General features: G+C 32.3%; 1 protein-coding gene across 1 annotated transcript; it reads right to left on the bottom strand.

Moving 5' to 3' along the window:
* Positions 1 to 5,004: 5,004 nt before the first annotated feature.
* On the bottom strand, positions 5,005 to 23,652 carry LOC120069920 (protein LIFEGUARD 2-like). Its single transcript, XM_090308550.1, has 4 exons — positions 23,176 to 23,652; positions 22,974 to 23,087; positions 5,893 to 6,050; positions 5,005 to 5,812 (listed from the first exon to the last, which is right to left on the bottom strand). The coding sequence occupies exons 1-4, from the start codon at positions 23,411 to 23,413 to the stop codon at positions 5,606 to 5,608; spliced, it is 717 nt and encodes a 238-aa protein (XP_090164676.1). The 5' UTR covers positions 23,414 to 23,652; the 3' UTR covers positions 5,005 to 5,605.
* Positions 23,653 to 26,022: the final 2,370 nt, after the last annotated feature.

Below are 26,022 nucleotides of genomic sequence, written 5' to 3'. Positions count from 1 at the left end.
TAGTTATATATATATATAATAAATTAGTTATTATATATATATATAGTATATTTATTTAAAATTAAATTTATTTTTAAATTAAAGGGAGGGAAATAACTTCTCTCCCCTTAATTAATTCTCTCCGAGAGAATGTGTGGGAGTGATTAAGGATTTGAGAGGTTTTTCTTCTTCTTCACAAAAGAGATTTATAGAGATTGATCTAGAAGTTTTCTCACACAAAAATCCCAAATTGCTCTCCTTCCCCTCTCAATTTTTTCCCTCTCTTCCAAAAACCTAAGAGCCTACACCTCCTTAGAGATTCTCATCCCAAAAGAAAATACATGAGGCTCCAATTGATGGTGGTCATCTTGGAACGTGTCTGTTCGTGATAGATCTAGAGAAGGATTTTTCGTGAAGAAATATTCTTCAAGGGTAAGTCCTTTCTAATCATTTTCTCAATTTTTTGGCATGTTGTAAATTTTATTTTGACTGCATAATTTGTATTATGTATTTTTTGATTCTATGAAAATAAAATTGGGACCAATCTCCACTTTTCTGCTAAGGGCTTTCACAGGTTCCTTCATTTTGACTGCTGTCCACTTGATTAATAGAACTCCTTCATCCATTTTGAAATGGAAAACTCCTCCTGAATTGTTAAATGGAGTGGCTCTTGATTATTCTTTGCTACAGGTTTTTGGATGCTTATGTTATGCTTCAATTTTGCCTACACAACGAACTAAGTTCTCTCCAAGAGTTGTTCCAGCTGTTTTTATCGGTAACTCTACTAGTATGAAGGCTTTTATGTTATTTGATATAGATAAATAAAAATTCTTTGTCTTTCAGGATATTGTTTTCCATAAGAATATATTTCCATGTATTTCACAAGCATCTACCAGTGAGCAAACCAACCCTTTTCCTAATGTTGTCTTACCCAAACCATATGCCATATCCCTTACCACCTGAAAATTCTTCATCTACAAATTCTACACCAGAAAAATCTACATAAGAAAACCTTCTACCAGACAATTCTCCATCTATTTTACCTAGTATTTGACTTAATATTTCCACTCTAGAAAATATCCCATTGAAACTCCTATCCATAATTAAGAAACTTCTTTTACTGCCACAACTTCATGATTGCCTAATTTTTTAGACCAATTACTTATGCCTTTTGTTTCCACATCTTCCTCTTCATCCTTCATCCTACCTCAAACTTCCTCTTTCTTGTCTCCTATCCCTCATTCTGCTCCCATGTTAGCACCACGTAAATCCTCTAGATATATTAAAATGACATCCTATCTTCAAGATTACCATTGTAATCTCCTTAACCATTCTTCACCATCCAATTTATCTATTCGTTACCTCTACACAATTATGTTTCTTATCACCGTTTGTCCTCTTCCTTTAAAACCTTTTCCTTGCAGGTTTCTTCTCATTATGAACCACAATTTTACCACCAAGCCTTGCCTTATGCTCATTGGAAAGAAGTTATGAAATTAGAACTTGAAGCAATGGAAAACAACAATACTTGGACGGTTGTTCCTTTACGAAGTAATAAACATAGCATTGGTTATAAATGGGTCTACAAAATGAAACATTGTACTAATGGATCCATTGAGCGTTATAAGGCATGGTTAATGGCAAAAGGATATACTCAACAGGAGGGACTAGATTTTCTGTAAACTTTCTCGCCTGTGGCTAAACTTATCACCGTTTGCGTTTGTTTTACAATCTCTGTTTCCAAAAATTGGCATCTTGATCAACCCGATGTTAACAATGCATTTCTCTATGGTGAATTATTTGAAGAATTATATATGGATTTGCCTCTTGGATATACACCACAGTGTGTTTTGCTTAAGGGGGAGTGTTTGGTTTGTCGCTTAAACAAGTCTATCCGTGGACTTAAGCAAGCCTCTTGTCAATGGTTCATGAAATTTTCAGATACTTTGATTCTATTGGTTTTGAACAATCTAAAGCTGATTATTCACTTTTTGTGAGATGACATGGGACTGATTTCACAGCTCTTTTGCTGTATGTTGATGATATCAACATCACGGGCGCAAACATAGAGCTTATTAATCGTTTGAAGCTCTTATTAAATAATCGGTTTAAATCGAAAAAATTTGGGTGCACTCAAGTATTTTCTTGAGCTTGAGTTAGCACGATCTACTAATTATATTGCTATTTCTCAACTTCATTATACTTTACAACTTTTGGAAGATGCAGGTTTATTAGTAACTAAAATTGAAAATACGCCAATGGATCCATTTTTGAAATTACAATCTTCTATCGAAGATTTGCTTACAGACCCTGCTGTTTATAGGCATTTATTATGCAATTGCTTTAATTATTTCGCGACCAGATATAATATTTACTGTTAATAAGCTTAGTCAGTTTGTTTCTAAACCTTGTAAAGCTCATTTAGCTGCTGCACATCATTTATTACGATATTTGAAGGCCGCACTAGGTCAAGGTATTTTGTTTAAACCCATAAAAAATTTTCAGTGGAAAGCATTTGTAGATTCTGATTGGTCCTCGTGCTTAGACACCGTCGTTGTACGACCGGTTATTGTGTATTCTTGGGTGATTCTTTAATTTCTTGGAAGTCTAAGAAACAAAGTATAGTTTCAAGTTCATCTGCTGAAGCATAATACAGAGCATTGACATTGACATCTTGTGAATTAGTATGACTTTCCTCTCTGCTCACATATTTGAGAATCAAGGTTCAAACTCCAGCTTTATTGTTTTGTGACAATCAAGCAACTATCCATATAGTCACTAATCCTATTTTTCATGAATAGACAAAACACGTCGAGTTGAACTGCCATTTTGTTCGAGATCGTGTGGCTGATGGCATTCTTAAGCTATTATCGGTTCGAAGTTGGTTTCAATTGGCCGATATGTTTATGAAGCCATTAGGTGCTATTCATTTGTACGGATTGTTATCTAAGTTGAAAATTATAGATATTTACAATCCAATTTGAGGGGGAGTATTAGTTGATTTTTTATTTGCTATTTATTTGCAATTTTTGTTTATTAAGTGGTTAGTTTGTTAGCCATTCTACCCATGTATATATATGTACCATTATTAATGACTTAGAAAAATGTGAAGAATTATTTTATTCTCCCCAAATTACCATTATTAGTGTTTAATAGTCCTTTAAATCTCTCGTCTTAAAAATTACTATAATTTGATTTTTATATTCGTTCACTTTGGTCCATATACATTCAAAATATCAATTTTAGTTCTTATACTTTCAAAATATTCATTTTATCTTAATACTTTTGAGAAATGATAATTTTGATACTAGTTGCAAATTATAACTTAAAAGTTCATACAACAATTATTATGAATTTATTATTATGGCTACCTTTTAAGCAATATATTGAATGAAGCATCCTGCAAAGAATCCGATAACCCAAAAAAAAAAAAAAGGAAGATGAAAATAAAAATGAATGAACCAAAATAGTTAGTCATATTTTTAAATTTACAAGGACAAAACTATACATTTGCAACTTGGATCTTAGGGTGGGTTTGGAATACATTTTCAAATATTTAATTTAAAAAAGAAATTAGAATGTTTGGCAACCACTCAAGTAACTTTTCAATTATAGTTTAATAAGTTTTTATCAAAAGTGTTTAAATAAAAATGAATTTTTTGAAAAACATATTTTTTTCTCAAGTCAATCCAAATGAGCCTTTAAACCATATAACAAATCAACATGAGCACAACTCAACCAATTGTATGATTTTTCTAACTTACTCAACTAAAAGATTAGAAATTCAAATCTTCACCCTACACCTTATTGAAATTAAAAAAAATATATATATATTAAACATATAATTAGAAGAAAGCAGTAATATTGAAAATGAACCAAAGTTTGTGATTTTAAAAATTGGTGATAATAATTAATTTGGATGTATTTAGGGATAGTTTCCGAAGGTTGAAATTAGAAAAGAGAAATGTCTAAGTTTAGAGAGGAAACAAACACATTGAGAAACAGAGATCTTCCCTAAGTTGGACAAAACAATCTCCCGTTGTGAATTTTTGTCTGAATCTTTTTCTTCCTTTGTCCAATTCCTTCATTTAATATCTGACAAATTTAAGCTCTTTATCCCTAAAATGCTAGGTCAACCCTACCATTTATTTTCAATATATTTCAGTGGCTTTAATTTGTTATCACCCAATTCAAATATCCACTGCTGTGACATTTTCACTCAAAATAAAGGGACTACTACTGTTAATCTCACCCATTCTAATAATATATATATATATATATATATATATACACTATTACTTAATAATAACAACGTTAAATTATAAATTTTACTACTTAATCCCTAAACGTTAAAGTTTATGTCTATATGCTTCTCAAACTTTTTCGTGTGTGATAGATTTTCTTTTTTAATTTTTTTTTATCTAATAAGTTCTAAATTTTGAGGCTTGCATTTAATTGATTCCTAAACCTTAAAAAATGTCTAATAAATTTATAAAATTTTAATTTTGTTAAAGTGTCTACAATTTTTGTTCCCAACAAATTCCTTAATTTTCAAATCTATATCTAATAAATCTACTTCTTTCATGTGTTTAATATTCATTAACTAACTAGGCACGATTTTCATTAAAAATAAAATTTATACTTATATTCAATAGATGAATTATTTATTAGAATTTTGGAATATTCAGAATCTAAATCTAATAAATATAAAATTAAAAGTTGAAAATTAATTGAACAAAATTAGATAATGACAGCATGACAAGAACAATTAAATAGATATTAAACCTCCATGATTACCGTTGAAACAAACCAACCAACAACGATAACAACAATAATTAACAAAGAACTCAAAACAAAATAACTTTACAAACCCATCATTAAAAACAAAACCACATAAAGTGTATTTTCTTTTAAAAAAAAATAAAAACTAAAAATCTTCTAAACCCCATCCCATATTCACCAGTATGATTACAACAAACAAACCAAAATTTGAATTCGGAGGGTATAACTAAATCTCTCTCAAAATGAAAATAATAATAATAATAATAATAATAATAATAATAATAATAATAATTTTGTTCAACAAAAATACCTTTTTTGCCCCTAAATTTGGAGTATAGTATTTATTGTCTATAAATGTTAGAATATTACACTTTTACCTTTAAGTTTCATGTTTAATTTCTAATAAGTCCCTAAACTTTAAAATATTATATTTTTCCATTATATTTGAAGTTCAGTTTCATTTGGTCCTTAGAATTTAATAATTTACACTTTTAAACCTAAGTTTACCAATACTCACTTTGATCTTCTCCTTTAGCTTTCAACTAATTAAATAAGTTTTAATAATAGTGATAAGAAATCAGTGAAAACTAAAAGATAATAATTGATTCTTAAAAACATATATCGACAAAAATTAAATATTTAGTGGAAAAATATTAAATTTATAAATCTTGAAATCTAAGGACCAAATAAAAATAAAATTCGAAAAATGTAATATTTTAAAATTTAGGAACCAAATAAAAATTAATCTTCAAAGTTGTGAAACTAAAAAGTGTAATATTTTAAAAGAAAAAACTAGACTCAAAACTCAAGGAAAAAAAAAAAAGGTATTTTTGGGATTTGGTTTTTAACCATCAAGAGCTCTGAGAAGATTAAGAAGAGCAAGAAAGAGATTAACAATGTCAAGATAAAGAGTGACAGCACCCCAAATGTAATCATCGTATGTGAAGCGTTTGATGAGATTGTCGGTGTCGTAGACTATGTAACCGCTGAATAATAACGCCGCCAGCCCACTGTAGATCATCACCGACAGCTTTCCCAAAGGGAAAAATATCTGTTTGAGAAAGGAAGAAGAGTTAGCCCAGGCCCAACAACAGATATGGGCTTAGAGAAGACGGCCCAATAAGTTATTACCTGGATGAGGCCGAACATGAAGAGAACGAGGAGAGAGGCGAAGAGAAATGGGCCGAGGAAGTTGAAATCGTGGCCTCGTTTTACGGCCCAGAATGTGTAGAGAGTCAGGCCCACTACTACTCCGCATGTTAAAGCCGCCGCCTCTAGTATTATCACTCCTGTTCCAACATTCTTACCATTATAATGATATCTAACCGGCTGTTTGATGCGCGATAAAAACAGAGAGTTGAGTTGAATTAGTAATTATTATCTAGAAAGTTACATTATCTGTGTTTGATATGTAGAGTTCAGTTGAGATATTTAGTGTTGTTTTTGTAAATGAAATTGATTTTTTTTTTTTTTGCTATTGTTGATTTTAATTTTTAACTATATACATATTTTTCTAACTTTTCTAAAATAAAAATAAAAACTTCTAATTCTTTTCCATTCTCAAAACATAATAAATACTCTAAAAAGTATTCATATATAAAATACAAAATTTTGAATTCAATTTTTTAAACAATCAAATAGAAGTGGTTATTCCATTTAAAAACCCAACTTAATAATTAATTTTCTGTAAAAATTAAAAAGAACCGAAAGGATTAGTGTCATTAAATGAAACTATAGACATTGTTTTAGATTGAAGAGATGACACTTAAATGTTAATCTTAAAAAAACCAAAATCTTATAATTTAAATCATAAAACCAACTATTAAGTAGTCTTTTTTGATCAATTTGTGGAATATGGTTTTACCTTTTTTTATAACTGGTGAAATGATTTTAGAAATATTGATATCTATTTTTTCTATTATTATGTTGCATCAGTGTACAAACTATTTTTTTTTTTAAAAAAAAATTTGAGCCATAATTTTAAATCCCATTATTTCATTAGAATTATGTAATATTTGAAAACATCAAGGGATAGGTTGTTTAAAACATATCGTTGAAATTTTGTTTAGTGAAACAATAATAGGACGTTGTATGTAATATTTTTTAGATCTAAGAAAAAAATGAAATAGAAGAAGAATAATTAGATCTAAAAAAACAACTATAGAAAGAAAATCAAGAAAGAGAGAGGAGGACTTGAGAAAGAAAAAAGATAATAAAACCCATACGAGCCAGACAAAGAAAGAAGAGAGAAATTGAGAAAAACGTACCAGACGACGAAAGAAGAGAGAAGATGAAAGAAGAGGAGTAAATATGAAGAGAGCATGAGAGAGAGACAAACGACAAAGTAATTGAGGGAGTTGGGAGAGTAATGAAAATACACAGGAAAACGGGTGAGAGTAAGAGTGATAAAATGGTTGGTAATTAAACCTACCGTTTTATTTTTAACAGTGGTCGTCGAAGTTCAGCACACGAAGGTGGTAGGCAGAGTATGTCGCCGAAGTTGCTTGTGCAAAGGTAGTCGTTGGAATTAGTCACTAGAGTCGTCGTCGGAGGTGGTTGGTGGAGCTCGGTGTTCTTCGTCGAAGTTGGTCGTGCGAATGTGGAAGTCAGTTTCTTTCTACGAAGGTGGTTGTCGGAGTGTCGTCGGAGGTGGTTGCCAGAGCTCGGACTTGGTCATAAGAGTTGGCCACCCAAAGGTGGTCATTGGAGTATGTTGCCAGAGTGTGGTAGCGGTAATCACCAATGGAGACCAATGGGTGGAACCATTAAAAACATTGGAGGGAGAGAGAATTGGTGTGAAACCCGAATTTCAATTTCCCTACTTAAGCAGGTAACTAAGGGAATTAACTAAGATTAAGGGAATTAACTAAGTATAAGTTAAATCCTATGCTGAATAGAAGGAAAATTTCTAAGTGTTGAATAGATTTTCCTTGAGTAGCTTTGAGTCGAGCATTAACTAGTGAAATTTGGCTAAATGTGAAGTCAAAAGAAGCCATGCATTTGGTGCATGAGATGAGGCTAAGTTTGTGGAAGTTAAAGGAGTTAAGCATTGAAGCCAAAGACAACCATACGTTGAGTTTATGAAGTTGCCCAATCGTTGGCATGACAAGGGACACATGTTGGCCGAAGCATTGGTAAGAGGCATTGGTAAAGGTTGCTCATGTATTGAGGCTGCGTGAGTGAGAGCGAGAGAGCTAGACATTGAGCGTAAGGCGCTGGGCGGACGATCGTATAGCTATGTGCAGTGCTAAACGATAGCACTACACGATCAGAGTAAACGCTAGATGATAGCATTAGACGATAGCGCTAAACGATGAACTCGGGCGCTAGACGATAAGCGTAGACGTTAGATGATGTACGAGCGTTGGACGATAGATGCAAGCGCTACACGATGAGCGTGAGCATTACACGCTAGGCGAAGCGCTAGACGATGGGCGTTGCACGATAGACGTAGACGCTAGACGATGGCGCTATACGATAAGCGGACGTGCTAGACGATGGGTATGATGCGCTAGAAGATAGGTGTCAGCGCTACACTATGAGCAAAAGCGGGAGCTACATGATAGGTGCAGGAGCTATGCAATAGGCTATGCGTTAGACGATGAGATTCAGCGAGAGATACGTGATAGCGAGAGATCACTAGACGATGGAGCTGCGCGATGTGGTGTAGGCACTGTACGATGGGCGCAGGCAATAGACGATTGGCAACAACGAAAGAGTTGGATGATGAACGATAGGGAGAGGGCAAGATGTTAAGCGACAACAAGAGATTAACTAAATGATGGAGTTATGCGATGATGTGCAAGAGCTACATGATTGACTAGACGATGAGCCAAGTGATTAAGCGGTGCTGAGGTTTGCGTTATGCAAGGCTGATGAATTCACACGAACAAATGGCTATATCGAGAGAAGATTGAGTTTGAGTTAGTAGGAGTTGGATGAATAGAGTTTCGTGTAAGGAAGATTTATGCATGAGAAGACAACTCAAACTTCATGCAAGCAGGTGAATGGCATGGAAGTAGGTGAATGGCAAGGAATAAGGTGGTGGCAAAGCATGATGCAAACACTCCAAAGTAGGAGGTATCTTGCGTTGAAGGCTTTGTAAGATGAGAAGGATTAGTTCCTTTGACTTGTAAATACCATCACAGAGTGCCTCTTCAGTTCATAACTCGAAATCCTCTAGAAAAACATTAGGAAGAATGTCTGGAAGTAGATTCGGAGGAAGACCAAGTGGTTCCAAGAGGAAGAGATACTGTCGGACAGTGAGGTCTAGAAGTAGCATCAACTTGGGGCGAAGAGTTCTCCTAGAATACTTGTGCGTTTTAAGTGATTCCAAAGCTACCTGAAAGCTTTGAGAGTCTAGTTTTCAAGGTAGGGTGCCAGAGAAGAAGCTCCAAGGAATCAAGCTGTAGAGTGAAGAAAAGATAGAAGGGTCGAGCTCTCAGGTAAGCTTGGGCCAGTCTTGATTTTTTGATGATTCCAGCCAAGCCACGAGAAGTTGTGAGCTGAGATTTTAAGGTAAGCTTCCTGAGATATTTTAGAGCATGTTTGTAGAAGGAAGTATCCCAAAATAAGGTTTAGAATTATGAGTAATCTGAGCTTAAAATTGAATATGGAATTTAGGGTTCAAAGGGGAGCTCGAGGAAATCAAGGAACTTTTAGATAGAAAGGTTCCTACCCTACCAAGGTGAGTGGCAATTTCCTTTAGGTCTAAAACATATCTTTTAGAGTGTGTATATACTTATGTTGTGAATAAGTAAATAGCATGAGAATGAGAATATGTGAACGGGATGGTCAGGGGGTCAATAGATCTAGTTCCTGAGCCCGGGAGCAGAACCTCATGGGATGGTCAGGGGACCGAGAGGTTTAGTTCTTGAGCTTATGGGAGGAACCTCGTATGGGATGGTCAGAGGGCCGGAAGGCCTAGCTTTTGAGCCCATAAGCGGGGATCTATGTGCACATAGGAGACATAGGAAACAAAGGGAACGCAAGTGAGTAAATTTTTATGACTAGTATCAGTTTAACTACCTACCGTGTGTGTAGGTAGAGTCGAGATCAGACTCATTCTGAGTAGTATCAGTTTAACTATCTACCATGCGTGTAGATAAGTTGAGAAAAGACTCATTCAAGGCTGAGGTTTGAGAATTAACCTCGTAATTGTGATATGCTTACATGTATTATTATGAGTTGAAATACACTCTAGAAGTTGCTTACCACTCACTGAGCTTCTTGAAGCTCATTCTTTCTTTCATGTTTTCTTCCTAGGTAGCGAAAGGTGAGAAGTTCCAGGGTGTTGCTAAGGTCAAGGTTTGCCACAGCCATAGTCACAGTTCCAGTTTTAAGAGTTGTTGTTGTAAACTCGGTAGTTAAGCCTAAGAGTTGTATAAACGTTGTACTGCTTGTAATAAAATGAGCTTAATCAAACAGTTGTTGTTTACACCTTTGGCTTGAAGTTTTATGAGAATAAAGAGGTTCAGATGGGCAGTAGGTATCACAAAAAGGTGGTATCTACGGTCTTTCACGCCTCTCCTCGGGCTCAGGAGGCAGGCTCGGGGTGGGGTGTGACAACTGGGGAGAGTTGGTAAAATAACCAACTCAACCCCACCAATATTTAAAAATGTTGTCAAATATTGAGTTGGTAAAAAATAGAAACTCAACCTAATTCTCCTTGGTTGTCAAACACCCTCTAAAAGATATTTCTTTTAATATTTGTAAGAAAAATAAATTTAGTTTGGACCTAATTTTTTGTAATGTCCAAAATTTCAGGAAATTGTATTTATTTATCTTGCATTATTTCGGATTTTAGGGTTTCAGAATTTGTTTATTTTGGACGATAAATCAATTTAAATTAATCCTTGAGAGATATGGATTTGATTCAATTATTAAAGATTGAATTTAAATTTTGGTTTAATTGGATTGATGGTTGAGATTTTATTCGCTTTGAATTTTTTTGAATTTTGGAGGAAGTGCAAATTATTTAGGGTCGTTACATTTGGGTCGTCATATTTTCTTTTAGAGTTTATGTTTCTACATGTTTTCAATATCTTATGAAAGTTGTAGAAACAAAAACAAGGTAAAACTTATACGAAAGAAGATAACTATCAAGGCACCGTTTGATAATTAATTGGTTTTTAGTATTTAGATTTTTTTTGGTTTTTAAAAATAAATCATACATGTTTGATTACTGTTTTTGGTTTTCTGTTTTCTAAAAACAAAAAACCAATAACATGATTGGTAATTGTTTTTGATTTTTATTTTTTAAAACTAAAAATAGAAAAAAAACATGTTTGATAATTGTGTTTTTTATTTTGCTTTTAAAAATCAAAATAAGTTTTTGGTGACTTTGTTTTATTTATTTATTTATTTTTAACAAACATCTATATTTATAAAACATGATCAATATTTTTAAATGTATAGATTAATCATAAATGAAATTAAGAAAAATAATGAAAATAAATATATCGATGGAATAAAAGAAAATAATAGTAACAATAATTTTAATTTTAATTTATTAATGCCTTTTGAGAGAAAACATATCACTCAATTAATATTGGGTCTCTTTTTCAAAAAGAAAAATTATTTTAAATGATACCGCCATTGAAAATATTTATAAATAATAGCAAAATATCACAGTATATTTGCAATAGATCGCGATAGACTACTATCTAGAACAATCATACACGGATAGTAGTCTATCGCTGTCAATCGCAGAGTGAAATTATGCTATATCGGTAAATATTTTGGTTTATTTTTCTATATTTGAAAATTTATCAGAAAACACACTCTCTCCAAGAGTTGGAGTTTTCTAAATTGAAATAAAAACTACAATAATAATTTATTAATATTTTCCAACCAAATATGCCAACCACCAAACCATAAAGCATTTTTATTATACATGTGAATGCACGTGTTATAAAAATTGAAAATTGTTTGTAAAAACGTTATTTCTATTATGAATATTATAATAATAAATAGATGCCCACTACTTAGTGTCCCAAAAGCCATATGTCACCCTTTATGTTATCCATGTGCCTTTTAGTTATTCATGCTTGTGTTGGGGTTAATGTCCTAAATCTCGTAGGGTCCTATAGTTTGTAAACATCTGTATGAACAAATGCTTGTGATGTAATAATATGAGATATTTTCTTCACTGTAACTATGAAATATACGATCTTTTAGTTGCATTTACTACAAACCAATAAACTAAGATATCTGGTTATCATTGTAACTTAAGCATGTATGTGGAGACATACAAGTGGATCATACCTTAAGCGATAACTTAAATGGTCTGTAGTATATGGATAAAGGAGGGAAACCTTATCCTTGTGACACTACGGATACAATCTGTTTTGTAGATGTTACAAATATTGTAAAGTGCTACAGATGGTCTGATCATGATCATTCATATGGAGGCATGCGGGCGGGGATGTCCTATACAAAGGGGTTTGTATAAGAACTGACCACAAAATGTTTAGTCTAGTTATATAACACCGTTCATGATAGAGAATTTCATTTCACTAAGATGACCATAGGTAACATGAACTTAATCTTGAGTGAGTTGGGAAGCTATACAAGATGGAATTCACTCCTTCTCCGAAGAAGGGGTTGATAGATTGATCCCTTAAGGTCTGATTCCGGGGCTTGAACGATGTGACACCACATACTTTCTCATGGCCCGAGAGGTGTTCACTCATATTAGAACTATGATGTATTGTTCATTAGAGGAATCGGTGGTACTTAAGGAGTTAGATGTAACTACAGGGGCAAAACGGTAAATTGGTCCAGATATACTTACGAGCGATCTATGAAGGGTTATCGTACTGTTGATTGGTTATATCCAATAGACATAGAAATATATCTGTAGTGGGAAGAGTGCAGTTATCGGTCTTTAGTGGAGTGCCCGATAGTTAACAAATGGTGGATTTCATGATTCAAGAGTTTAGTCAGTTATTCACGTACCGTTGGAGCTCCAAGCTATAGATCCATAAGGGAATCAACTTTTGGGTTAGTTTGAAGTGTTCAAATTAACAAGAGTGAATTTAATTATGTATGATATAATTAAATTTGTTCAATTATATGTGATATAATTGATATGATGTATGACATACATTAATTGGAGGAATTGATATAAATATGATTTAGATTAAATAAAGGAGAAAAGAACTATGGTTTAAATATTACATATGATGTGATATTAAAACTATAGGTTATAAACATATATGATAAGTTAGTTATTGTATTTATTTATAATTAAAACAATTAGATAATTATGATTGGTTATTTTCTACATAATCATAAAGGTGGAAGGTTATTTTCAATTTTGAATAACTAAAGGATAAAATGAAAAGTTTTTTTTCATTTTATTGAGAGATCGCTTCAATTAGTGCTTTACTAATCATTTACTCACGAGAGACTACACGATAGGCTTCACGAGAGACTAAGCGATAGAGCGACACTTACTAAACGATCGTGTAAACGATCCAGCGTGATTTACTAAATGATCAAGCATTCTCATTCTATGCGATAGACAAAGCCTTCTCCCACTTGCTTGATCGTGTAGTTCGATCGTTTCCTTCCTCCATCCCTCTACCAAATTCACACGGAGCCCACACCTCCTGAATTCTCACTCAGAGAATACCAAGGTTGTCGAATAATTGTGTCGAAGGGTGCTTGTTCAAGGAGAAGACTGTTTGTGATTACTAGATGATTGGCTAGGTGATCTGAACTATAGCGAGAGGTTATTGTCCAATTCTTCACGAGAGCAAGAGATTTACAGAAGAAGTGTTCTTCAAAGGTATGTCTCTCATTCCCTTTTTTAGTTGATTACTTAAGCATGCTGTAACTGTGTATAAGTTGCATAATTGTTCTGTATGTTTGTGAATGCGTTTAATCCTTTCACAATGAACTTGGAAAGATCTTACTTCCACTCACTAGTTCTCTTGAATAAGAGTTCCTTCAGCTTGGTGTCCATGTAAGTCCACATCCTACTTACCACTTTGCTTATAAATAGTGGCATTTGGTGGATCTTAAAATTTCACACACATTGGAAAAATTCCATACAAATTGGAGAAAGTGGAGAAATTTGAGAATTTTATCATTTCTAATTTTCTTATTTTGTTATATTTTATTTATTTATTTTAATATTATATCATATTTTATTACCATCTGTGTTCCCCGTTGTGCTCCTCAAATTCACAACACGTTATCAACACGAGCTCTTGTCATTTCTCCCGCTAAAGGTAGTTCCTAAAAGTATGTTTGTTTTTCCCTCTTTGTTATAATCAATAAATTTAATGTTATTTTGCATATTCAATATCTATTAAATTTCTAACATAAGTACAATATTTTATGATAGTGATATCATGACAAATCTCACAAAATTAGAATTTTTCACCCATGACAATAATTATTTGTCATGGGTATCTGATGCCGAAATCCACCTGGATGCTATGAATCTTGGGGAGACTATTAAAGAAGTAAATACGAAATCCAGTCAGGACAAAGCAAAAACTATGATTTTCCTTCGTCATTATATCCACGAGGGATTGAAAATGAAGTATCTTACAATAAAAGATCCCCATATCTTGTGAAAAAATTTGAAAGAGAGGTATAATCATAAAAAAAAACAGTTATTCTTCCTAAAGCTCGTTATGAGTGGATGCACTTGAGGCTACATGATTTCAAATCAGTAAGTGATTACAACTCCGCATTATTTAAAATAAGTTCAAAATTGTTATTATGCGGAGAGAAAATTACTGAATTTGATATGTTAGAGAAGACATTTTCTACATTTCATGTCTCGAATATGCTCCTGTAGCAGCAACATTGAGAGAAAGGTTTTAAACAGTATTATGAATTAATTTCATGTCTTCTCGTGGCCGAACAAAATAACAAGTTATTGATGAAAAATCATGAATCTCGGCCAACTGGAACAACACAATTTTCTGTAGTGAGAGTTTGGAATTTTAATAACAATCATGGTCGAGATCACGGTAGCGGTCGCGGTTGTGACCGTGGCAGAGGAAGAAATAATTATTATTTTCATGGTGATCGTTTTAATCATTCAAATTTTAAAAGAACCACACAAAATGATGATCACAAAGGAAAAACTCCATAAGTTAAGAATTCAGAAAAAAATGTTAAAAATAAATGTTTTCGATGCAGAATGGTTGGGCATTGGTCACGTACCTGTCGTACGTCAAAACACTTAGTTGACCTCTATCAAGCCTCTCTGAAGCAAAAAGAGAAAAATGTGGAAACAAATTTTGCATACCAAGACAATGATATATTTGACCCATCCCATATGACAAATATTGATATCGCGACTTCTTTGAATCTCCTGAAGAGAAGATTGACGCTGTTGATGGAACATCAAATGTTTCTTTTGATTTTGAGAATATCTAGACTTTATTGTTTTCTTTTATCCATCTTCATTTTTTTTAGTAAACTTTGTATATTTTAAATGTTGTTTTTCTTATTGTAACTATTTTCTTTTAATGAAGAAATATGGATCATTTTCATATGTTGAGTGTTTAAAAAATGAGCAAAGAAAATCTATGTATGGTAGACAGTGCAACTACACTTACAATACTTACAAGTGAAAAATATTTTTCCAAACTGACAATGCTGGAAGAAAAAGTCAATACGATGTCAGGTTTTGCAAACCCGATCGAAGGTTTTGGAAAAAAAATATTATTTTTCCTAGAGGAACAAAATCTACAATTTACAATGCATTATTCTCTAGTCAATCAAAGAGAAATCTTCTAAGTTTTAAAGATATACGTTGCAATGGTTATCATATTGAGACTGATAGTAAGAATAATGTGGAATATCTATATATCATATCCACTGTCTCAAATGAAAAACTTATATTGGAAGAGTTGTCTGCTTTATCTTCTGGATTGTATTATACTCATATACGAGTACTTGAAACATATGCAACAATGAACCTGAAGTTCATGAATCCATAAATATTTATAATTTGACATGACCGATTGGATCATCTAGGATTTATAATGATGAGGAGAATTATTGAGAATTCAAATGGACACCCATTGAAGAACTAGAAAATTCTTTAATCTAACGAATTATCATGTGATGCTTGCTCTAAAGAAAAATTGATAATATTAGACCATCACCAACTAAAGTGGGGATTGAATCACCTACATGTTTAGAACGAATTCATTGTGATATATGTTGACCTATTAATCCACCTAGTGGATCGTTTAAATATTTTATGGTATTAATAAATGCATCTAATAGATGGTCACACATATGTTTATTATCATGTCAAAATCTTGCATTTGCAAGATTACTTGCTCAAATAATCAAGTTAAAACCACAATTTCCTGATTATACAATTAAGATCATTCGTCTTGATAATGTTGGTGAATTTACATCCCAAGCTTTTGATAATTATTGTATGTCAATTGGGATAAGTGTTGAACATCCTGTAGCTCATGTTCATACACAAAATGGTTTAGGAGAATCATTTATAAAACATTTGCAATTAATTGTAAGACCATTACTTATGAGAGCTAAGCTTCCTTCATTTATATGGGGACATGCTATTTTGTATTCAACGTCACTTGTACGCATTAGGCCAGTAGCTTATCATAAGTACTCGCCATTACAATTAGCTTATGGTCATGAGCCAAATATTTCTCATCTGAGAATTTTTGGGTGTGCAATATATTCAACGTCACTTGTACGCATTAGGCCAGTAGCTTGATATTGTTGGGAATGGTATCCTAAATCTCTTGGTAGTCTCGTAGTTTGTAAACTCTGTAAACATATTGTTATTTAATAAAATAATTTTTATTTTATAAGCATTTACTAAATCCAATAAACTAAGATCCGAGTTTATTTTATGTAACTTAAGCATGTATGTGGAGACATATAAGTGGATCATGCCTTGTGATAACCTAAATGATCTGTAGTATATGGATAAAAGAGGGACACCTTATCTTGGTGACACTACGGATACGGCCCGCCTTGTAGATGTTATTGTAAAGTGCTACAAATGTTCTGATCTTGATCATTCATGTGGAGACATGCAAGTGGGGTATCCTATACAAAGAATTTGTATAAGATCGAACCACGAAATGATTAGCTCTTTATATAACGTCATTGATAATTGAGATTTACATTTCACTAGGATGACCATAGGTGACATGACCTGAATTTAGAGTGAGTTGGGAACTCCAAGGACGGTCCTTTGATTTGTATGGATGAGAGTGACCAGTTTGCCAACTCAACAAGCCTACCATTTTGGGATTCGTTTGATTGGGGAGCTGAGAACTCAACTACACAAGATGAAATTCATTCCTTCCTCGAAGCAGGAGTAAGTAGGTAAATTGCTCTCTTAAGGGCTAATTCCGGGTCTTGAACATAGCGACCACACTCTATCTTGGGAAGAAATGACTAAGTCATAGTAGGACTATGACTTATTGTTTATTAGAGTTATCAGTGGTACTTAAGGAATTAGATATAACTACAGGGGCAGAATGGTAAATTGGCCCAACTGTACTTACAAGCGATTTGTGAAGGGTTATCGCACTGTTGATTAGTTATATGGACACAGAAATATATCTGTAGTGCGAAGAGTGCAACTGTCGGTCTTTAATGGAGTGTCCGACAGTTAACGAATGGTGGATATCGTGATTAAAGAGTTTAGTCAGTTATTCACGTACTGTTGGAGCTTCAAGCTACAGGTTCATAAGGTCCCCTTGGTAACTCAATGGGGTCAAGTTGAGAATCAAATTTTGGGTTAATTTGAAGTATTCAAATTAATAAGAGTAAATTTGATTATATATAATATAATTAAATTGATTCAATTATATATGATATAATTGATATAATGTATTTGATACATTATTTGATTGGAGGAATTAATATAAATATAATTTAAATTAAATACCATAAAATAGAAAAAGAACTATGGTTTCTATATTGCATATGATCCAATATTAAAACTATATGTTATAAATATAATATGATAAGTTAGTTATTATATTTATTTATAATTTATTAATTATATGATAATTAATAATTATTTTTCTTAATAACCGACTTGAGTGAGAGATTATTTGCGGTTTATGGTAACTGTGAGATAAAAAGGAAAATAGTTTTCCAAATCATTAGAATATTCAATTAAGAAACATCTCACAGAAAAACTATCGAGTAAAAAGGTTTTACTAAACGATAGTATTAGAGAGCTAAACGATAAAGTATCGAGTTTACTATACGATAGTTACTCGTTGCTACACGATCTTGTATCAAGTCTATACGATAAACTTTTTCTTCTGCACGATCTTTTGATCATTTACTCGATTGTTTACTTCCTTCATTCCTATATCCAAAGTCATACAGAGCCTACAACTCCTGGATTTTCATACCGAGAATACCAAGGTAGCCTCGTGGTGGTGTCGAATTTTGTTCGAGGGTCGAGGATCAAGTTGTACTCGATTGTGATCGAGGATTTTCCAGTTCGTGCTGTTTGCTGAATTGTTCGTTACGTTCGTACTGTTAGACGTGTTGCTGAACGATCGAGGGATACGTGAAGAAAGGGTTTTTCAAAGGTATTATTTACTCGATCCCTTTGTATTTACTTTGAAGTAGCATGCTGTAATTTATTCTATATGCATAACTATTTCTCTATGATTGTAAACTTTTGAATTCTTTCATAATGGCGTTTGAAACGATCCGCTTCCACTCACTAGTTCTCTAGTTTTAGAGTTCCTTCAGATATTATATCCAAAAATAAGGATCTTGAACCAAAATCTGTTGAAAAATGTCGACATAGAAAAGATTGGCTTTAGTGGAAAGAAGCAATTGAGATAGAATTAAACTCACTTTCAAAACGTCAGATTTTTGGACTAGTAGTTCGAACACTAGAAGGTGTTAAACCCGTGGGATACAAATGAGTATTTGTGAGTAAAAGAAATGAAAATAATGAGGTTACAAGATATAAAGCAAGACTAGTTGCACAAGATTTTTTACAAAGGCCTGGTATTGATTTTGAGGAGACGTATTCTCCGGTGGTGGATGCAATGACATTAAGATATTTAATTGGCTTGACTGTGCATAAAAGTCTAGATATACATTTTATGGATGTAGTCATAATATATATATATATATATATATAGATCTCTTGATAATGATATTTTTATGAGAATCCCATAAGGATTTAAAATACCTGAAACATATACATCAAATTCCCGGGAATGGTATTCATGGGAAGTTATATAGATCACTATATGGATTGAAACAATCAGGATGGATGTGGTACAATCGTCTAAGTGGATATTTATTGAAAGAAGGATATCAAAATAATCTAATATGTCTATGTATTTTTATAAAGAAATCACAATCAGGATTTGATGACTTGAATATAATTGGAACTCTTGAAGAGCTTTCAAAGACAATAGAATATCTTAAGAAAGAATTTGAGATGAAAGATCTCGGAAAAACAAAATTTTGTCTTGGTTTGCAAATTTAGCATTTAGCAGATGGAATATTTATTCATTAGTCAACTTATATAGGAAAAATTTTGAAAAGATTTTATATGGACAAAACACATCCATTAAATATTCCAATGGAAGTCCGTTCATTGGATATAAAGAAATATATTTCAACCTCGAGAAGATAATGAATAACTTATTGGTCTTGAAGTATCATATCTTAGTGCTATTAGTACAGTTATATATCTTGCTAATAGTACAAGACCAGATATTGCATTTTCAGTCAATTTATTAGCTAGATATAGTTCTTCTCCTACAAAAAGACATTGAAACGGAATTAAATGTATACTCCATTATCTCCGAGGAACAATCGATATGGGTTTGTTTTATTCAAATAAATCAAATTTTGATCTAATTGGTTATGCAGATTCTGGATATTTATCTGATTCACACAAAGTTAGATCTCAAATAGGTTAATTGTTCACATGTGTAGGAACTGTTATACTGTGGCGATTGGTAAAGTAGACTATAACGGCCACTTTCTCAGATTATGCTGAAATTCATATAATTCACGAGACTAGTTTAGAATGTGTATGGCTAAGATCGATGACTTAGCATATTTGTGAAACGTATGGCTTGTCTTCTAGTAAAAATTTTCCAACAACATTATACGAAGACAACACAACTTGCATAGCCCAAATCAAAAGAGGATATATTAAAGGAGATAGAGCAAACCATATTTCATCGAAGCTTTTCTACATTCATGATCTTGATGTTGGGAATGTCCTAGAACTCGCAGTTCATAAATTTTGTGTTGAACATTCTATTTATCAATAAAATATTATTGAGTATCTTATTCAATAAAGTTGTTGATTTTGCGTTCTATTATGAAAATCCAATAAACATATCCTGGCTATAGTATGAATACTTTAACTTTATGTGGTGACATAAACAAGATCAAGTTAATAGTATATAACCTAAATGGTTTATAAGTATATGGATAGTATATGGATGAAATTGGGTATCTCATCCTGGTAACACTATTGAATGCAACCTATTTTGTATAGGAAATACAAATGATATGATCCACAGATCATTCATGTAGAGACATGTGAGTGGGGGCATCCTATGCAATGAGTTTGCATATAGACTAGACCATAAAATAGTCATTTTTCTTTATAACGACCGTTTACTATTAAAACTGACTATTTCATACTTTAAGTAACTAGGATAACTCGATCTTAATCTGGAACTAGCTATGAACTCCTGTTTATACAGGATTATCCTTTGATTTTCCTGGGTGAGAGTAGTCCAACAACACTGCTCAATAAGCCTTTCATTTTAGGGATAAGACCTGATGGATAGTTGGGTCCTGCAAGATGGAATTCACTCCTACCCATTTTAGGACAGGTTGTTTTCTTAAATGCTGATTCCAGGTATTAAACAATCGGGGTCCTTCTTCTCATGATAGAGAAGGACATGATTCATAAGTAGTAATATGAATCAAAATTGTTCCAGTGGGAACTTAAGAAACAAGATGTATTTACAGAGATAAAATGGTAATTTTGACCCAGCTGTAAATACGAACAACCTGTGAAGGATCGACTTACTGATTATTGTTTATAAGGACAGAAATATATCTACAGTGGGGAGAATGCACTTATCGGAGCTATAGTCGTATGTCTTGATAGTTAACGAATAGTAATTAATTCGATTAAAGAGTTTTAACGAATTAATTACAAATTGTTGGAGGTGTAGGTCCATTAGGTTCCTCTACTGGCTCACTAAATTGGAATAACAAATTGAGTATTGATGTATAAATTAGGGTTATGAATTTGAAATATTCAAATTCAATTTTAGAGTTTTTGATTGATTGTATATGATACAATTATAAACATTTAATTTAAATGAAATTAAACGAAATTGGAAAATCAATTAATATTTAAATATAAAATTGATTTATCGATGATATTGATATTTTATTAATTTAATATTTAGATATTAAATTAATATTATTTTAATTAAAAAAAGTTTAATTAAAAATCAATTAAAAATAGTTTTATTTAATTAATTATTCTTGAATTAATTTTATAAAACTAATTTAAAAAATAAAAATAATAATGAAAATGTTTTTTGAAATCATTTTAAGTTAGCTAACTACATTTGATGGATTATCACCAAATTCGATTTCTTTGTGTGATCTTCAAGCTGGAGCTACCCTTCATATAACCTTGTACATTTGCATGAATTCTACCTATATATATAAGCTCCATGCATGAAGAACAAATAAGATTTCTAAGTTATACTTTCTGAAGTGATAACTTGAAGACCCTACATTCCCTTCACTTGTTCTTCATCAATTCAACTTGATTTAGTGTTTCCACTACACATTCCAACTTAAGCATAGTAGAGAAGATCTGGTGGTGTGGATCTCAGCTGAATTTGTGAAGGATATCTTCAAAGGTAATATGTGTTTCAAACCCTATTTTGAATATCATATGAACAACATGCTTAAAACTCAAATTAAATGTAGTTTAAGTGCGTATTAATTCTGTAGTCTTCCGTTGCATGATATACACTTGAAGAAAATGACTACATCACTGTACAACAAATTTGTTCGAAGGATAATCTGGCAGACTTATTTACAAAGGCTAACTTAGAGATCTTAAGTGATGTTTTCATAAGGGGAGTAAATATATTGTATTATTTTAGAAGTATATGTCATATGAAATATGTACTCTTTTTCCTTCACTAGGGTTTTTTTAGTAAGGTTTTAACTATATATATATATATATATATGAGCATCTAAGAGGGAGTATTATGAATATTATAATAACAAATAGATGCCCATTACTTAGTGTCCCAAAAACCATGGGTCACCCTTTATGTTGTCCATGTGCCTTATAATTATTCATAGTTTGTGTCCATTTAAGTCCACTTGCCTTATTGCACTAATAGCATTAAGATATGAGAAATTCGAGACTTTTCTCATTTCTTATTTTATTTGAGAAATTCGAGAATTTTCTCATTTCTTATTTTATTTGAGAATTTGAGAATTTTCTCATTTGTTTTATTTTATTTATTTATATATTATGTTTTATTTATTTAATATTTATTTATTTTAATATTATATTATATTTTATTACCATCAGTGTTCTTGTCGTGTTCCTCAAATTCTCAACAATTTCTTTCTTTTTTTTTTAACCATTTAAAAAACATTTTTAAATTTGACAAAAAAAAAAAAAAGAAAACTCAATTAGTTATCAAATAGATCCATTTTTAAAAAATTAAAAATTAAATGGAGCACAATTTTCACATTAAGTTATGTTTTAATTGGCTTAAACATCGTCATAGTTCAATTGATATAGATTTGTAGAATCAACTTTGAGATTAGAGATTGGATCGCCACACCCAAATTTCGAAATAAAATTACGTTTATTCAACTAAGTTTTTGGCAAAACCTTTTTTTTCAGAGTAAAACCCTACATGTTATTAAACCAATAATTTAAGGAAAAAAAATGAAATTATGGATTAATTATTTTAAAACCTAACCTACCCTTCAAAAACTGTCATAAATGCGCAAAAAAAGCTAAATCAATCAGAAATAACAAATTCAAACAAATCTGAAACGGCTAAACCCACGAACTAATTATGACACCCAAAAAAAAACCGTAGAAACAAAAACTAAAACTGATAAAATTATTTTGTAATGAAAAAAAACAAAAGAAATGGAAGAATTGAAAAGATTACCTTTGGTGAAGGCGCAAGAAATTCCAACAGAAAATGAAATACCAATCGTAAACAGAGCAAGCAAGATAAAATTCCATGGATGATGCCTATGATAAGCATACAACGGACAAAGAACTGCAACCAAACAAATTATTATTAACAATCAAATAGTTATTAAACGAGGTTTTATGAAAAAAGAAAATATAATATATATATATATAACCTATGAAAGTGAAGATCACGATGCCGATGTAAGCGATGATACCGGGAGTGGTTTTGACGAAGAATGTGGGAATGGGGCGGACGAAGACGACGGTGGCAGCGACGGCGGCGGTGAGAAGCAATTGCATAGTGATGATGGCGTAAACTTTACGGATAAATCCCCAGCGGAGTTGGGGATTCTCCATCATCATGGGGTAAATTTGGTCATTTTCTAGGTCGCCTTTGATGAAGTATCCCATTGGAATTTTGGGGTTTTTTTTTTTTTTTTTTTTTTTTTTTTTTTTTTTGTTTGTGATTTTTGATGGGAATTTGATCAGTTCTCTGCAAAAATTTGATGGAATTTGGAGTTGGAGATGAAGGCAGAGAACTGAATGGGATGGGAATTTTGGTTTTTGGGTTTCTTGCAATATGGAAGCTAATTATTTGCTCTATTTTAAATGTGCATTAACTGTCGATGCCTTTTTTTTAGGAAACCAGCGTTTCCCCATCCTCTTAATTTATTTACAATTTTTTAGTTAATTATTTTCTATATATATGAGTTTATTATATATCAATTGATTACATAATTAATTAATTAATTAAATCATAGGACAAATGGCAAAAACCATCCATAAGTAGTAGGGTTGTTTCTGGACTCCCTAAAGATAAAAATGGAATAATTTGGTGAAATAATAAAAAATAATTATAACTTCTGGCATTTACCTTTTCTCCATCCATCCTTTAAGTAGTTTGTTGCTCAATAAAGCATTCAAACTGGCAAATAGATAAAATATCATTTTTTTTTTTTTGGTTTTAAACAACAATATCATTTCTTCAGTTAAACAGGGAATTCGTTTTTTTTTTTTACAAAGGTTAAACAGGGAATTCGAAACTCTTCAAAATGGGTAATCTTATTCATGCATAAATGGATAATAAACTAAGGGTAATTGTTTTGGATAGTAAAACTGCCGAGAATATTTCTAAGTATAGAAAATGTCATTGTCTATCAGTAATAGACCGCGAGTGATAGATGTCTATCACGGATAGGGTAATTATATTTGATATATATTGATAAGATATATTAGGCCTATCATATATATATATATGATATTTCAAAACACATAACTCATATTATATTAATAAGCCTCAAAGGGCAAGAGAATCATTACAATCTTTTTCAGCAAAGGAAACAAGAGGGAAAGTTTTTCAACCATAAGGTGTTTACAGGATCTTTCTTCGCAAATTTTGCAACACAAGCAACTAGGACATTGGATGAACGAAGAGCAAACGAGAATAAGGATGATGTAAAGCTACTTTGGAGTGAGTGAATATCGTCTATATATCATTCTATTTCGGCAATGGTAGAGGATTTCCCTTGAAGAAGATTAATCACAAACATGTAATTAGATTCCAGTATGATATTTTGGCATTTTAAGGTGATTGTTAGCTTCAGACCTTCCTTAATTGCAAGAACTTCAGCAAGAGGAGCATCAGGGACATTCTGAGTATGGATTGTTGAAATAGTAATGATTGATCCTTCGGACGACCTTATGGCAATTCCTAAGCTAGTTGAAGAGAGAGCAGAAATTCAAGTGACATCAGTATTAATCTTGAAGCCGTCTGGAGGAGGAGAAAACCTGACTTTTGATACGTTTCATTTTTCAATATTTCTATTCGCATATTCCTTTTGAAATTTGTACGATTCCATGAAATATTCATAATAATTAATGATCCAGGAACCTTTAACTAAGGGAAAGGTAGTTGAAGTCCTTTTAGATAACTGTTGCGATCGTTTGAAATAGCGTAGCAGGATATAACAATTAAATCTAGATTGCTCGAACAAGTATTAGATAAGACATTCCATTACTATTGTTGAAATCTTCAAATAGTGCATTCTCATTCAAAACATACTGCCACACAGCTTTAGCTCTTTCACACGAGAAAAGAATGTGGTCGATGCCCTCCTTCTATCTTCCACATTTAAGGAAAAATAGTAAAAGATCCAAGCCTTTCTTCAACAAATTTACTTGGTTGGGAGAATGTTTTTAAGTGCCCACCAAACAAAATGCTTTATCTTAGAAGGAATCATAAGCTTCCAAATCTTCATCTATAGATTTTCCATATTACTCTCACGGGAAGAGCATGGGCAAAATCTAGATTTTTTATACCATTTACTCTCACGCCAGATTTCACCGAATAGAGACCATACTTGTCATCATGCCAAATTAGCTTAATCTTCCATCCTTAGGTTTAGAGGAACTCTTCTGATGATTTCACCTCATCAACTGTAGAAGCCTTAAGGAGTAAATCAATGTTCCATTCACCATCAGGAGTAATAAAATTAGCAATTTTTGCATTTTCAATTAACGTACTTTGACATCTTGGCTTAAATGTTGATTCTATAGGTAACCAAGGGTCTTGGAACATTCTTGTAGAAGCCCCATTAGCAATTCTGAATGTGCAGTCCTTCCTTAAGTAGTAAACAACCCGAGTGGTTGCTTTTCCATAAGTAAGAGGGTTTTTTTTCCGAGTTCGGCCTTAATAATTGTACTGTTTCTAAAGTAAAGACTTGTAAGAACCTTCGATACAAGTAAGATTATTATTTGAAATAAGTCTTCATGCTTGTTTAGCAACCAAAGTTCTATTGAATCCTTTAATATCTCTAAAATTTAGACCACCAAGGGCTTTTGGGATGTGGAGATCTGCCCATTTGATCCAATGAATTTTCTTTTTCCTTGAGATTGTTCCCCACCAAAATCTTGAAAATTTCCTTGTACTCTCCGAACATAGTTGCTTAGGCAATTTGAAGATGCTCATCCCATAACATGGAATAGCTTGGGCAACACTCTTAAAAAGAATTTCTTTACCC

Source organism: Benincasa hispida, chromosome 12 (genome assembly GCF_027475165.1).
Source record: "Benincasa hispida cultivar pf3 chromosome 12, pf3_genome.v1.1, whole genome shotgun sequence".
Classification (NCBI taxonomy): Eukaryota; Viridiplantae; Streptophyta; class Magnoliopsida; order Cucurbitales; family Cucurbitaceae; genus Benincasa; species Benincasa hispida.
Note: the sequence above shows the minus strand (reverse complement) of the source record. Positions and strands in the feature narration are given on the sequence as shown.